The sequence below is a fragment of the Mustelus asterias genome, chromosome 7 (genome assembly GCF_964213995.1).
Source record: "Mustelus asterias chromosome 7, sMusAst1.hap1.1, whole genome shotgun sequence".
NCBI lineage: Eukaryota > Metazoa > Chordata > Chondrichthyes > Carcharhiniformes > Triakidae > Mustelus > Mustelus asterias.
The window spans coordinates 23,913,958-23,928,383 of NC_135807.1; the positions used below are offsets into that span (position 1 = coordinate 23,913,958).

General features: G+C 42.9%; 1 protein-coding gene across 2 annotated transcripts in view; it reads right to left on the bottom strand.

Annotated features, from left to right (window-relative positions):
• Positions 1-14,426, bottom strand: part of tsnare1 (T-SNARE Domain Containing 1) — an 842,640-nt gene that overhangs the window by 480,984 nt on the left and 347,230 nt on the right. For both annotated transcript variants that reach the window (XM_078217021.1, XM_078217020.1), the window contains exon 3: positions 677-754. In XM_078217021.1, coding sequence (XP_078073147.1) covers positions 677-754 — 78 coding nt within the window. The remainder of the gene's footprint in view (positions 1-676; positions 755-14,426) is intronic.

The following is a 14,426-nucleotide window of genomic DNA, read 5'->3' on the forward strand; positions in this document are numbered from 1 at the left end:
GGGTCAGGAAGAGGCCATTCAGCTCTTCAAGCCTGCTCCACCATTCATTATGATCATGGCTGATCATCCAACTCAATAACCTGATCCCGCCTTCCCCCCATATCCTTTGATCCCTTCCCCTTAAGTGCTATATCTAACTGCTTGTTGAAAACATTCAATGTTTTGGCTTCAGCTACTTTCTGTGGTGGTGAATTCCACAGGCCGACCACTCCCTGGGTGAATTTCTCCTCATTTCCCTCCTAAACGGTCTACCCTATATCCTTCAGACTATGACCCCCAAGCAGCACTCCTATTCCGTCTTTCCCCACAAAATCTTATCATGAGGGAGAGATTATCAGAATCCCTTTAAGATCTCTTCACAGCTGAAGAAGCAGGAGTGGCTTGTGTCATGCATTCTCTGATCATTTCTGTCTGAATCATGCAATTGGGGTTGTACAACAGCCATAGGGAGTTAATGTATTTAACTGATCAGCCCTCTGTGTGGATTTGAAGGGGACGAGGAGATTTGCTGAACACCTTTTATTTTAAGGCTTTCCTGATGTTGACTTCAGACTGTCAATAAACCTCACAAGGCATCCAACTGTCATTTGCATATTTTCCAGATCGATAATTCGACTAGAATGACAAAGCCATCATAAGGTCAAATAATCCATATGAGCACAAAGGGGAAACTCACCATTTGTGTTGATGCGGAAGATGTTTGCTGTAAGTTCCTGAAACACCTCTTGAATTTCATTGGGGTCAACCTGCGATGCTGTCGGGAATATAACAGAAACAAAATTTACCACATAATTAACACAATAGCTGCAACATAATCTCATTTGGTACACTCAGTTCAAATTCCTCCAATTTCCTCGTATTTAAATGCATTTTTAAAGACTAGGTTACTTCCAATAAAATAGCAGAGGAATTCGATACAAGTGCATACAACAACAGCACCACCAGAAACTTGGGCCTAATGTTTTTAGGATGACAAGCGCTTGGTGGAATGCATCCCCACCAAATCCAAGAGGCCCACTGCCATTTCACACTCTATTGAGCTTCGATTGGAAGCAGGCTTGACAGAGCTATTGATCAATCAAATTGGCCGACAGCTCTCCAACCCCTCCGGACACAGGACTGGTGAGGAGGGAGAGTTGGAGCTTTAACGTCCCTGAGAGGAGGCCTCCTGATTGAAGCGCTACCCCTTCCTACCCAAGAATGATAGAGAATCTGGTGAATTGTTGTGACAACAATAATCTTTCCCTCAATGTCAGTAAAACAAAGGAGGTTGTCATCGACTTCAGGAAGCGTAGTGAAGGACATGCCCCTGTCTACATCAATGGGGATGAAGTGGAAATAGTCGAGAGCTTCAGGTTTCAAGGTGTCCGGATCACCAGCAACCTGTCTTGGTCCCCCCACGCCAGTGGCATAGTTAAGAAAGCCCACCAATGCCTCTACTTTCTCAGGAGGCTAAGAAAATTTGGCATGTCTGCTACGACGCTCACCAACTTTTACAGATGCACCATAGAAAGCATCCTTTTTGGTTGTATCACAGCTTGGTATGGCTCCTGCTCTGTCCAAGATTGCAAGAAAGTACAAAGGGTTGTGAACATAAAGCAGTCCATCAAGCAAACCAGCCTTCCATCCATTGACTCTGTCTGCACTTCTCACTGCCTTGGAAAAGCAGTCGGCATAATCAAGGATCCCACACGCCCCAGACATAATCTTTTCCACCTTCTTCCATCAGGAAAAAGATACAAAAGTCTGAGGTCACATCAATTGAAAAAGCAACTTCTTCCCTGCTGCCATCAGACTTTTGAATGGACCTACCTGATATTATGATCGCTCTCTGCACCCTAGCTATGACTGTAACACGACTTTCTACACCCACTCCTTTCCTTCTCTACGAATGGTATGCTTTGTCGGTATAGCACGCAAGAAACAATACTTTTCACTGTATGCTAATAATAAGCGATCAAATCAAAAATCAAGATGGTTAACTTTATTCATTAGGCACCTGCCATCCTGAAGATTCAGGCTGGGTGGGAAAAAGCCTTTAAGTGGCCAATGAAATTGTATTTGCGTTGGAAAGGGCAGAATTCTGGAAGGAATCCCATCCATGCGATTTCATGCTCCCCCACATCATCAGAACCGGCGGGGGGGGGGGGTTGCATAAAGTTCTGACCTAGCAGTCTACAACTTGTTAAAACAAGCTTAGTTATAATTAAAACCAATGATAAAACTTCATTTGAGGCTATATCTCAGCAAGTACTTTCTTTTCAAATCGCGCATTTCTTGTTTTAAATGGTATTTATGATTGACCCATACAATAGGGGAGTTAACATCATCTATGTTATTCGTGTTGTTAGACTTCTTACTGTATTCTAAATGCAGCCAGAATTAAGATTTTGGCATGAGAGTCTCAACTGCTAATGTTGAGTTACTGACAAAGCTGCTGCAATTGCTAACGCTGGGTTTTAGTGATATTTAAGATCTGATTTTCGAATGGCACTGTGCCATTGTCACTGAGGGGGAAAGTGAATATTCTCAGTCATTATAGCATTAACTTTATCCAAGAAATCAGATAACTAATTCAATAGATATTCTGGGGATGTGGGGTGGTAGAAACCTCTGCAGGGATCAAAATTAGCTCTAAATAGAGACACTTAGATCATCTCAGCAGACCTACGGAAGATAGCAGCAGAATGCAATATCATCCCCAGTGGTTATATCCAAGAAATATTTTAAACAATAGCACTACCTCAAGTAAGTGATGGCAACGCGAACACCTTTCAAAGAATTCATTAACTCAATAGAAAGACTTGTAGGCGGGCCAGTGCATCAAAGCAGAATGTTTTGATGACTGGCCTTCAGGCATTGGGGACTATTTGAAGCGATTATCTGCAAGGTGCATCACATAACTCACCAAGGCTCCGTCAATAACACTTTCCAAACCTACAACCTCGATCATCCACAAGAACAAAGGCAACAGGTGCATGGGAACACCACCATCTGCAAATTCCCCTCCAAATCACACATCATCCAGCCTTCGAAGGTTATCAACTTGAAGGAGAGCCAGGCTTTCTAATACTGACACTCGGTCAAAATCCTGGAACTTCCTGTTGAACAGCAGTGTTTGTGTGCGTGTACCTACACAACGCAGGCTCCAGCAGTCCAAGATGGCAGCTCAACACCACATTCTCAAGGGCATTAGTGTTGAACAACAAATGCTGCCCTTGCTTGCAATGCTCAAATCCCATAACATTTAAGAAAATGGATGGAACTCAGCTTCAGAGGTCTTTGGGGCACCAACTCTCAAATTACCATCAGGTAAACTCTCACTGATCAGTGAACATTCAGATCCAGCATCCAATTCAAAATTTGTGTTTGGAATCTATCGTACTGTTTTCAATTACAGATTGTTTAATCTGCCTTTCTCAGCTGTTTATACATGTCCATGGCAAGATACAGAACCAGAGAGCATTAAAACCACTGAAAGCATACAATGAAGATTCATCAAGATGACACCAAGCAATGAGAAATTGCTACAAGGAGAGATTTGAGATACTAGGACATTCTCACTTGAGCAGAGAAGCAATGGAGGAAATATAGTAGAAATATTGAAAACGATAAAGGATTTTAATAGTGAATAGAGGAGGTGGGAAAGTGGAGTTGAGGATTATCGTACATCAGTCATGATCATAGAATCATACAAACCCTACAGTGCAGAAGCAGGCCATTTGCCCATCGAGTCTGCACCGATTCTCTGACAGAGCATCCCACCCACAACCTATGCCCGTAATCCCACGCATTTATCCTGCTAGTCTCCCCCTAACCTACACATCTTTGGACAGAAGGGGCAATTTTAGCATGGCCAATCAACCTAACCTGCATATCTTTGGACTGGGAGGAAACCGGAGCACCCGGATGAACCCACAGAGACATGGGGAGAACATGCAAACTCCAGACAGACAGTCACCCAAGGCCAGAATTGAAGACCGGTCCCTGGCACTGTAAGGTAATAGTGCTAACCACTGTGCCACCCATAATGATCTCATTGGATGGTGGAGCAGGTTCAGTGGGCCAAGTGGCCCATTCTGCTCCTACACCTGATGCCCTGATGGTCTTATAGCTTCTTGCCTCTCTTTGGGTGACATTGATGAGATCTTTAAATGAGATCACCTATCAACCTTCTGAATTCTAGGGAATCTAGTCCTAGTCTACTTGAAAGACCAGTTTATGAATCTTTGTTGCACTCCCTTTCAAGGCAAGTGTATCCTTCCTACACAAGGCAACCAAAACTATACATGTTTCTGCAGGTGTAGTCTTACTTAAGAGCAGATACAATTGCAGTAAGGTCTCTGCTGTAAACATTCATCGATTCATTTAAAATTCACACTCTGAAGAAACTGAGTGGAGATTTGATTTTAAATTGTCACCAGCAAAATTCAGAGCAAAGGTGAGGGTCGTGACTACAGGCCTTCAAATATGAACAGAGATGTGAACAATTTATATTTCCCAGAATGATCCCTTATAAAAAGCAACTTACTGCTATCACTGCTAAGAATGGAAATGTACAATGAGATGTGTGAACAGCGCGGGAGAGAATCTCTGAGAGCCAAATCTCACTGTTATAATGAAGATATTACATATGCTTGCTCCAAACTGGAAGACTGCAGAGGCAAAACCAAAGTTTTCGGTCTGCTTTTCAGAGTGTAGACATTGCTTTGGATACACCAGTAGTCAGAAAGTGACGCTCCCGCAGTAGAGTAAAATGCAACTAAACCAGATTTGACTGTTGTCAATAGGGAAAACTCTCAAGTCAAACATCACACGCCTGACATCCTTGCTGCAGGAGTAGGTAGCAGTGTATTTGCAGCTGCCCTCATGATTGCAATGTCATATGCATAGAGACATGTTATATATCACAATGAAGATGAAGTGTCGCAGCAGTTAAAGAAACCTCAGTGCCTGGCCAAAGGCAATGTCTCACCTCCTGCAAAATCACCATCAGAGGTGAAGAATATTATCTGTGCAGTGCAGCAGCCACACGAGTCGAGGAACACAAACAGAACTGAGTACCCACTGGTTAGTCTGAATACTCATTTATCTTCTCCTTATTTTCCATATGTTGAACTCCTTTGCCAGAGGCCTGGATAACTGAAAATGCTGCAACCTTGTTCAAAAAAGGATCAAAGAATAAGCCAGCAATTACAGGTCAGTCAGTTGACCCGTGGTGATGGGAGAGCTTTTAGAAATGTCTGATGATCCCGGTAGATATTATAACTGAGCGCCCGGTACCCGGGTTCGATTCCCAGCTTGGGTCACTGTCTGTGCAGAGTCTGAACGTTCTCCCCGCGTCTGTGTGAGTTTCGTCCGGGCGCAATGTTCCTTTACTCTCCCCTTGGCTTAACATGTACACACAGGTGTTAAGATTAACACGGATGACACAGTACATTTGAAACTAAAATGGTCTCATTAACACAATGTATTTTTTTCTCTAAGATGACGGTGGTCAAGTACATACTCCCCTCTGAAAAGTTAGTGTCCGTAAATATTTCCTGAGAATTCCCCCAGATGATTATCATGAGAATTTCCAGATTCTACTCCCAAATCACACTTTAAAACCTTCTCTTGTAGTAATACTTTCATAGAGTCATAGAGGTTTACAGCATGGAAACAGGCCCTTGGGCCCAAATTGTCCATTCTGCCCCTTTTTTTAACCCCTAAGCTAGTCCCAATTGCCCGCGTTTGGTCCATATCGCTCTACACCCATCTTACCCGTGTAACCGTCTAAACGCATTTTAAAAGACAGAATTGTACATGCCTCTACTATTACCTCTGGCAGCTTGTTGCAGACACTCACCACCCTCTGTGAAAAAATTGCATCCCCTTGAGATCCTTTTGTATATCTCCCCTCTCACCTTAAACAAAGAACAAAGAACAATACAGCACAGGAACAGGCCCTTCGGCCCTCCAAGCCCGCACCGCTCCCCGGTCCAGGATTGAATCCTGAATCCAGGATCCCCGCCCAATTTTCCAGCCTATCTACATCCTAATATCCTATCCACCGAGCTGTCCCTCACAGCTACGATGCTTTGTTCATCACAACCTATTAACTCACCCCCACCCCCCCATTCCAGACCATGTGATCTCCAGGGAGAGGCGAAAACCCAGAGTGAAAACCCCAGGGCCAATATGGGGAAAAAAAATCTGGGAAATTCCTCTCCGACCCCCTGAGGCGATCGAAACGAGTCCAGGAGATCACACTGGCCCTGATCAGAAAATGCTTCCCAACCCTATTCATTTCCACTTCTGCTTTACGAACACCATCTGAATTCCCTGCCCCCGAGACAGGTTCCCAACTATCCGCAGTCTCGCTCTGTACTGGCACCAGCAAGATGATCATAGAATGAAGCCTTGAAACGAGAAACAAAGAACAATTAGCCCGCGCCGCTCCCTGGTCCAAACTAGACCACTCTTTTGTATCCCTCCATTCCCACTCCGTTCATATAGCTGTCTAGATAAGTCTTAAACATTCCCAGTGTGTCCGCCGCCACCACCTTGCCCGGCAACACATTCCAGGTCCCCACGACCCTCTGTGTAAAATATGTCCTTCTGATATCTGTGTTAATCCTCCCCCCCTTCACCTTGAACCTATGACCCCTCGTGAACGTCACCACCGACCCGGGGAAAAGCTTCCCACCGTTCACCCTATCTATGCCTTTCATAATTTTATACACCACTATTAAGTCTCCCCTCATCCTCCGTCTTTCCAAGGAGAACAACCCCAGTTTCCCCAATCTCTCCTCATAACCAAGCCCCTCCATACCAGGCAACATCCTGGTAAACCTCCTCTGTACTCTCTCCAAAGCCTCCACGTCCTTCTGGTAGTGTGGCGACCAGAACTGGACGCAGTATTCCAAATGCGGCCGAACCAACGTTCTATACATCTGCAACATCAGACCCCAACTTTTATACTCTATGCCCCGTCCTATAAAGGCAAGCATGCCATATGCCTTCTTCACCACCTTCACCACCTGTGACGTCACCTTCAAAGATCTGTGGACTTGCACACCCAGGTCCCTCTGCGTCTCTACACCCTTCTTCACCACCTTCTCCACCTGTGACGTCACCTTCAAAGATCTGTGGACTTGCACACCCAGGTCCCTCTGCGTCTCTACACCCTAATGCCTATGCCGTCTAGTTTTAAACTCCCCTACATTTGGGAAAAGACATTGACGATCTAGCTGATCTATGCCCTCATTATTTAATAGACCTCTATAAGTTCACCCCTAAGCCTCCTATGCTCCAAAGAAAAAAGTGCCAGTCCATCCAGCCTCTCCTTATAACTCAAACCATCATGTCCCAGTAGCATCCTAGTAAATCTTTTCTGCGCTCTTTCTAGTTTAATTATATCCTTTCTATAATAGGGTGACCAGAACTGTACACAGTGTTCCAAGTGTTGCCTTACTAATGTCGTGTACAACTTCAACAAGGCATCCCAACTCCTGTATTCAATGTTCTGACCAACGAAACCAAGCATGCCAAATGCCTTCTTCACCACTCTGTCCACCTGTGACTCCACTTTCAAGGAGCTATGAACATGTACCCCTAGATCTCTTTGTTCTGTAATTCTCCCCAACGCCCTACCATTAACTGAGTAAGTCCTGCCCTGGTTCAATCTACCAAAATGCACCATCTCGTATTTATCTAAATTAAACTCCATCTGCCATTCGTCAGCCCACTGGCCCAATTGATCAAGATCCCGTTGCAATCCTAGATAACCTTCTTCATTGTCCACTATGCCACCAATCTTGGTGTCATCTGCAAACTTACTAACTTTCACTTAGCAGTTCGCATTTCAAAATCCAGTATCAATTTTACAAATGACACTTTTAAACAAAGTTTCTACTGCACTTTTAACAGTGAATCCATTCCAGTTTTTTCACCAACCCCTTTAGGATTTCTTTGGCTTGACTGTTGTCAAACGACCACAATTGCTTTAACTTCCAATTCCCAGATTCTTACTAAAATATCAAACATTTTAGTTTCCCCTGAAGGTCCTCAGTCACACTTTAAATCTAGTTAAACTCAGAGCCCTTTGATAATCTTCCTTAATTTCTTCTGAGTAATATCTTGATCTCTGTTTTCTGAACTTCAGTTGTCTAAAACTTCCTTTCGGTCCAGTTCCTTGGTTTTCTGGACTGTATCTTGTTTCTTTGGAGTCTTGCATCTTTGTAATTCCCTGGGCCTGTCTAACTTCTCCTGATGGAGAGAGCTGTTCCATGCTCTATGACCTGTCTCCAACTGCTCTAGATTGTAGCTGAAACTATGAACAAAGAAAGCTTTTTCCACTCTGGGAAGTGGGTTTCCAGCTGCTAAGCAACGGCACAGCTACTATTTATTCTACATGCTGTAAACCTCTCTAAACACAACAGAATCCCAGTTGGAATTAAAATCAACCCCCACACAACAAACACCTTTATCCAGCATGAATCTAACTATAGATTCCTTCCAGGCACAGGAACATTAAATTAAACCTAGCTAAAACTATACCTCATTTCTTATGTTTACCCATACAAATATAAATCCCTTAAAACTACCTTTGGTTCCCTGACAAATGATCATTTAGGACAAATTAACACTCATCTGAACAAATGAGAATTACGGAAATCCAGCATAGATTTGTTAAAGACAGCAAATTTGAATGTTTTCACGAGATATATGATGATACTGTGCTATTGATAAATTTTATGTTTCTGTGGAATGTGTTAAGGTTCAGTATTTTCTTTTACAGGCAGTTGGTGCATTTGAAAAAACATACAGCTCAGATGCTGGAAAGTCGGATAATTACTCATTTTCGCCATGTAGTGTTTAGTTAACAGAAGGCTGATGGACTGTTGTTTATAATTTAAGATTTCCTGTGCGATTTTCTGCTTAAAGGAAAGGAAGCTGTTTTTTAAAAGAACCGAGAGGAGCTAGGTTTGTAGCTTTCAGTTTTGGTCTCATTTGGAGTTCAGTTGCTAGCTGTAGCTGCTTAAAGACAGAAGTCTGCTCTCTCTCTCACACTGTCTCTCCAAAAAATCTCGAATGGAAAGTCCAAGGTAGTTAACCCAAATCAGAGCATGTATATCACGGAATACTAATGCAGGAGAGGCCCTTCAGCCCATCGAGTCTGCACCGATGCATGAAAGGCCCTGACCTGCCCACTTAATCCCACTTGCCAGCGCTTGGCCCATAGCTTTGAATGTGATGGCATGTATTAAACTGCTTCCTTTTGTTTGAGTTATGCTTAAATTTGGTTCGGAATAAAGTTGGTTTTGATAAAAGACCCCTAATTTGTCAGCGGAATTACTCCTGGAGCAAAGCATTCTTTCCTTATATTTGTCACAAAATATAAGCTGATGAGGTAATGGGGTTAATATGGTATACATGAACTTCTCAAAGAGAATTGCTGAAGTTCCACACACCAGGCAGTGGCAACGTATTTACAAAATTGGCTGAGTGATAGGAAGCGGCATTGTTGTTTTTCAGAATGAAGGAAAATATGGATCTATATTAATTACCACAGCTTGATGTCCAGGATATGATTTCAAGATTTTCAGATGACAAAACACTTGGAAGTAGTGTGAATTGTGATAGAGTTCAAGAGGATATAGACCGGTGGAATGCATAGACATGTAGCAGATGAAGTATAATGCAGGGAAGTGTGAAGTGATGCATTTGGCAGGAAGAAGAAGCAAAGGCAAAATTAATTTTTTTACAAGTCTGTTTGCTCCTGCACCCACTTTAGAGTTCTTTAGAATAGCGAGGAAGTTAAGTCCAACTTATAAAAACACCCTGGTTTGATCTCAACTGGCGTATTGCATCCGGTTTTGAGCATTATACTTCAGAGAGGATGCGAAGGCATTAAAGAGAGTACAGAAAAGATTCATGACATTAATTGCAGCAGTGAGATATTTCAGTTATGTGACTAGATTGGTGAAGCGGGGACTGTTCGCCTGTGAGAAGAGAAGGCTGAGAGGAAGTTTGGTAGAGGCATTCAAAATGATGAGGGATCAGGATCAGAGTAGATGGGGAGAAACTTCCCTTTAGTAGAAGTGTAAAGAACCAGAGGACAGTGATTTAAAATGATTGAGGAAAGAACCAGAGGTGACAGGAGGAAAGAACCAGAGGTGACAGGAGGAAAGGCACTGCCTGAGAGTGCGATGGAGATGGATTCAATTGTGGCTTTCAAAAGGGAATTAGACAATTATCTTAAAAGAATTGCATGGTTATGGGCAAATCGCAGAACTATATAAGTTGCTCTCACAGCAGAGGCACAGAGGGCACAATGGCCTCCTTTTGTGCTGTAGTCATCTCAATGTGAATGCTTGACTATCAGAATTCTTATCATCAATTTCTTTGAAAAGAAATCAGAGGCAGAAATGACACTAGCCAACAATGGTAATAATGAACTGCAGAGATTTAAGACATATAACATGCAATACTTGTCCACAGTCATTACTTTAGCAGGGAAATTTTGTCTGCAACAATAAGATTCCCTCATTTAGAATTTGATTCTTCCTTGTTTTGAAGATGTTACAAGAGTTGAAAGATAATAACATTGATCGAGTTTTGGATTAAACTTCACATTTTTATGCTTCTGTAAAATCCATTGTTCATACAATGCATTCAAACAGATCTGAATACAATCGTTAAGCAGCTGAAAGTTTAATTTTGTTTATATTGAGCTTCTGCAATTATAGAATCATAGAGTCGGGTTAAGAAACATCAGTTACATGGTTAAATTGGGAAATTAATGGAATCCATTATTAAAGAGATCAAAGAAAAGTAGAAAATCATAATAGGATCAGAAAGAGTGACCATGGTTTTGTGAAAGAAAAATTGTATCTGACTAATTTATTAAGAGTTTTTTGAGGGATTAACAAGCAAGGTGGATAAAGGGGAATCAGTAGATGTGCTGTACTTGGATTTCCAAAAGTTATTTAAGAAGGGTTTTAGTGTCACAAGTAGGCTTACATGGTTAAATTGGGAAATTAATGGAATCCATTATTAAAGAGATCAAAGAAAAGTAGAAAATCATAATAGGATCAGAAAGAGTGACCATGGTTTTGTGAAAGAAAAATTGTATCTGACTAATTTATTAAGAGTTTTTTGAGGGATTAACAAGCAAGGTGGATAAAGGGGAATCAGTAGATGTGCTGTACTTGGATTTCCAAAAGTTATTTAAGAAGGGTTTTAGTGTCACAAGTAGGCTTACATTAGCACTGCAATGAAGTTATTGTGAAAATTCCCTGGTCTCCACACTCTGGCGCCTGTTCAGGTACACTGAGGGACAGTTCATCATGGCCAATCAACCTAACCTGCACATCTTTAGACTGTGGGAAGAAACCAGAGGAAATCCACGCAGACACAGGGAGAACATGCAGACGCCACACAAACAGTGACCCGAGGCCGATCTCGAACCCGGGTCCCTGGCACTGTGAGGCAGCAGTACTAACCATTGTGCAACCGTCCTGCCCATTAAGGTGCCACATCAAAGGTTATTTGGCAAAATAAGTGCAAATGGATGTGGGGTAACATATTAGCATGGATAGAGGATTGGTTATCTAAGAGGTCGCAGTAAGTAGGGATAAATAGGTCATTTTCATGATGGCAAGCGACAATTAGGAGAGTGCAACAGGGATCAGTGCTGGGTCCTCAATGATTTACAATTTACATAAATGACTTGGTTGAAAGGACTGAATGTATGGCAGCTAAATTTATGGAGGAGTTAGAGAATCTGCAAAGAGATATAAACAGGTTAAGTAAATGGGTAAAAAATTGGCAGATGGAGTGTATAATGTGGGAAAATATGTACTTGTCCACTTACGCAGGAAGAATAGGGAAGCAGTATATTATTTAAATGTAGAGAAATTGCAGAACTTGGTGGTAAAGAGAGATCTAGTTGCCCTGGCACAGGTACAGCAATTGAATAATAGCATTTATTACGAGGGGAATGGAATATAAAAGTGGAGAAATTTCACTGCAGTTGTACAGCATCTTTGTGAGACATATCTGAAGTATTGTGTAGAGTTTTGGTCTCCTTATTTGAAAAAGGATATAATTATGTTAGAAGCAGTTCAGAGAAGGTTCACTCAATTCATTCATGCAATGAAAGACTTATCTTCTGAAGAAAGTTTGAAAAGGTTCTCTATCACACCTGCTACCTTCCACATTAACACTTCAGCTATGTACTTTTTTCTCAGCCAAGGATTCCCGTCACAGTGGTTGACAGGACCCTGGACCATGACATCTTTATTTCAGGTGCTTCTGCTCTCACCCAGTCCTCTCCCCCCAACAACCACAATAGGCTTCTCCTTGATCACACCTTTCACCCATCCAGACTCCATAATTGATGGATCGTCCTCCAAAGAGGCCATTCCTGCTACAACACACCTGTCCACTCCTCAGTCACCTCCAACACCTCTTCCCCTTCACATGGCACCTCACCATGCAAGAGCAAAAGATGCAGGACGTCCTCCCTTTTACATCCTCCCTACTCAACATTCATGGTGTAATGACTTCAATCAGGCCATTGAGGTTGGCCTATTGGAGTACGAACCCCCTAAATAAGGATCCAATTGATGGGCCAATCAGGGAGTCTTTGCCTTGAACTTAACTGGGAGTGTCAGTCCCCCTGACACCCCCGGAGGTAGACTGCTAACTACTGTTGTTACTGTGTACTGAACAAAGAAGAAAGAACAGTACAGCCCTTTGGCCCTCCAAGCCTGTGCCGCTCATTGGTCTAACTAGACAATTCGTTTGTATCCCTTCATTCCCAGACTGCTCATGTGACTATCCAGGTAAGTCTTAAACGATGCCAGCGTGTCTGCCTCCTACGGGCACCTGGTGCGGAGAGGAGCGGGTTGGGATGCCGACCTCCTCGTGAACCTGCTCCTGGGCCTGGCGAGACGCGCCATCAATAGGTCCAGGCAGCGGGCGATCGACGGGGCCGTCCATCCCGACTGTCTGCCCCTCTACCGCGGCTACATTCGCGGCCAGGTGTCTCTGGAGAGGGAGCATGCGGTGTCCACGGGCGCGGTTGACGCCTTCCGCGACCGCTGGGCGCCGCAGGGGCTGGGGTGTATTATTGACCCCGATAATCACCTTTTGGTTTGATGTTTTAAGTTTCCTTTCGACTTTGTTTTTGGTTCGGGCTGTTCCCCCTTCCTTTTGGGGAGCTGCCCCTTTTAATTTGTCCCTAAGTTAGTTTGAGTTAGTTTATTAAGTTGGTACCTTAAAAGAGATACCAGATGATTCTTCCCTAAGTTAATTTGAGTTAGTTTATTTGTTTGGTATGAAAAGAAATCCCTAAATAAGGATCCAATTGATGGGCCAATCAGGGAGTCTTTGCCTTGAACTTAACTGGGAGTGTCAGTTCCCCTGACACCCCCGGAGGTAGACTGCTAACTACTGTTTTTACTGTGTACTGAACAAAGAAGAAAGAACAGTACAGCCCTTTGGCCCTCCAAGCCTGTGCCGCTCATTGGTCCAACTAAACAATTTGTTTGTATCCCTTCATTCCCAGGCTGCTCATGTGACTATCCAGGTAAGTCTTAAACGATGCCAGCGTGTCTGCCTCCACCACCCTACTTGGCAGCGCATTCCAGGCCCCACCACTCTCTGTGTAAAAAAAAGTCCCTCTACTGTTGTTAGAGTTTGTAAATGAAGGGATTTTGGTGAAGGGACTTCTGTTTCTGAAGACTTATTACACATGGTTCTAAACATTCCTTTCAAATGAAATACTGTTTTGCTGGTGGAACTTTATTTTAATATACAGTGCGCTGTGGTTTCCTCTACATTGAGGCAATCAAATGCAGACTGGGTGACCACTTTGTGGAACGCTTCTTTAGTCCCCAAGTGCAATCCTGAGTCTCCAGTCTGTCACTTTAATTCTCCTACTTGCTCCAACTCTAACCTTTCTCTCCTTGGGCAGCTACAGTGATTCAATTAAGCTTAGCACAAGCTCAAGGAACAATACCTCTATAGCCTTCTGAACTCAACACTGATTTCAACAATTTTGGATCATCACATCTGTCCTCGTTTTGTTTTTGTGTATTTTTTTGGAAGTTTATTTTGTTCTCTCTTGTTTCTATCATTTCCTTTACCTTGCATTTGGACCCAGCCACCTTACCAGCCACACATCCTCTCGCCATATCATTTGTTTCTTTACTTACCCCAGTACAACTATCTTTGGTTTTGCATAATAAAACATTTTTCCCTTTAGCATTTCCTGCCCTCCAACCTATCACAGATCATCCCTTTTGCTCCTCCCCCATCCACTCCAACCCCCCCACTTGCTCAATACATCTCTAATTTCTTCCCAGTTCTGGTCAAAAGTAACAGATCTGAAACATCAGAATATATTTTGCCCCTCTGCGTGTGCTTTTTGGTGA